This window comes from Orycteropus afer, unplaced genomic scaffold (assembly GCF_000298275.1).
Source record: "Orycteropus afer afer isolate SDZICR_OR568_19922 unplaced genomic scaffold, OryAfe1.0 scaffold00709, whole genome shotgun sequence".
Taxonomy (NCBI): Eukaryota; Metazoa; Chordata; class Mammalia; order Tubulidentata; family Orycteropodidae; genus Orycteropus; species Orycteropus afer.
The window spans coordinates 407,196-408,526 of NW_006922296.1; the positions used below are offsets into that span (position 1 = coordinate 407,196).

General features: G+C 61.7%; 1 protein-coding gene across 1 annotated transcript in view; it reads right to left on the reverse strand.

Annotated features, from left to right (window-relative positions):
• Positions 1–694: 694 nt before the first annotated feature.
• The window catches only part of LOC103211203 (transcription factor EB-like), an 11,427-nt gene continuing 10,790 nt past the window's right edge, over positions 695–1,331 (reverse strand). Inside the window, exon 2 of the mRNA XM_042783163.1 lies at positions 695–1,330. Within this exon, the coding sequence (XP_042639097.1) occupies positions 695–1,330 (636 nt within the window). The remainder of the gene's footprint in view (position 1,331) is intronic.

A 1,331-nucleotide genomic window follows, 5' to 3' on the forward strand; every position in this document is an offset into this window, starting at 1 on the left:
TTTTTTTTGGTACAAAGCACAGTGTTTACTAAAGGCACAAAGTGGGAAGCCTGGAGGGGAGCTGCTCTAGCAGTGACCCCACTCTATCCCGAGCCCAGCCTCCCCATCTCTCTAGCCACCCCCGCCCTCACACCACCTGGTGGAGAGCTGTTAGCACCAAAGAGGGGTGGGGCGCCCCACCTGTGTGAGGGGAGAGTACCAGGCTGGGGACCGGCTTATTGCAATCTGAGTCCCAGAAAGGCGGGTCTGGGCACACCCCACCAGTCACTGCCTCAGAGAAGGAACTTCCTGAACCCCCTGCTCCAATGCATCTTCCTTCATTGGTTGAGGGGAGAGGAGTATCAGGTTCAGAAGTCAGGACCCCCACCCCCAGGACCTCTTCTTACCTCTAGCACACCCTATCTCCTCCTTTCCCCCCTTAATTTTGCCTCCAGGAACAGGGTTGAAGGCCACTTCCTGCCCAGGCTCTCCAAGAGGGCTGCTCTTGGGGAGCACTGAACTGGGTGGGGGGTTTCCCTTGACTCCACAGGCTGCCATGTGGGCACTAAGTCCAAACAGGGGGCCGACAGGGAGGAGTGAGGCAGGGCAGGTGGCTGCTTCACACACAAGTGCAGCCTGAAGGGAGGGAGGGAGGTGGCCCTGGCCCACCCAACCCCCAGGCCTGCCCGTTTCCCCTGGCCGGGGACAGCCAGTGTCACAGCACATCGCCCTCCTCCATGCTGAAGCTGCTCCGGCGGCTGCTGGCCTTAGAGGCCTCAGGGGACATGGTGGAGAAGAGAGGGTCAGAGACCAGTGGTAGCAGCGAGTCATCCAGCAGCATGAGGTCCAGATCCTTCTTGGACAGACTGGGGAATGGGGAGCCATGCTCGGGCCCCAGGGGTTCGGGGTAGCCTGGGGGTCCCTCCTCACCTCTGCCCCCAAAGCTCAAGTTGTGGCTGAAGTCCAGGTGGTGGAATGGGGACTGCGGCTGGGGTGGCTGGGCAGGGGGGGGCAATGGGGCCTGGGGGGGCAGAGCCTGGAGTGGCTCAGGGTCAGGAACCTCAGCCCCCAACAGCAGGGCCTCCCCTGGGCCCTCTTCGCTGGGCAGCTCCTGCTTCACGACCTGCTGGGCCAGCTCTGCCATGTTCATGCCTGATGGGGAGGTGGTCGGAAGGCCGTGCACTCGAGCTTGTATCTCCAGCTCCTGGATGCGGAGCCAAAGCTGCTTGTTGGTCATCTCCAGGCGCCGAGAGTGGTTCTCGAGCTCCCTTGACTTCTGCAGGTCCTTCTGCATCCTCCGGATGTAGTCAACTGAGGCTTTGAGGATGGTGCCCTTGTTCCAGCGCACATCC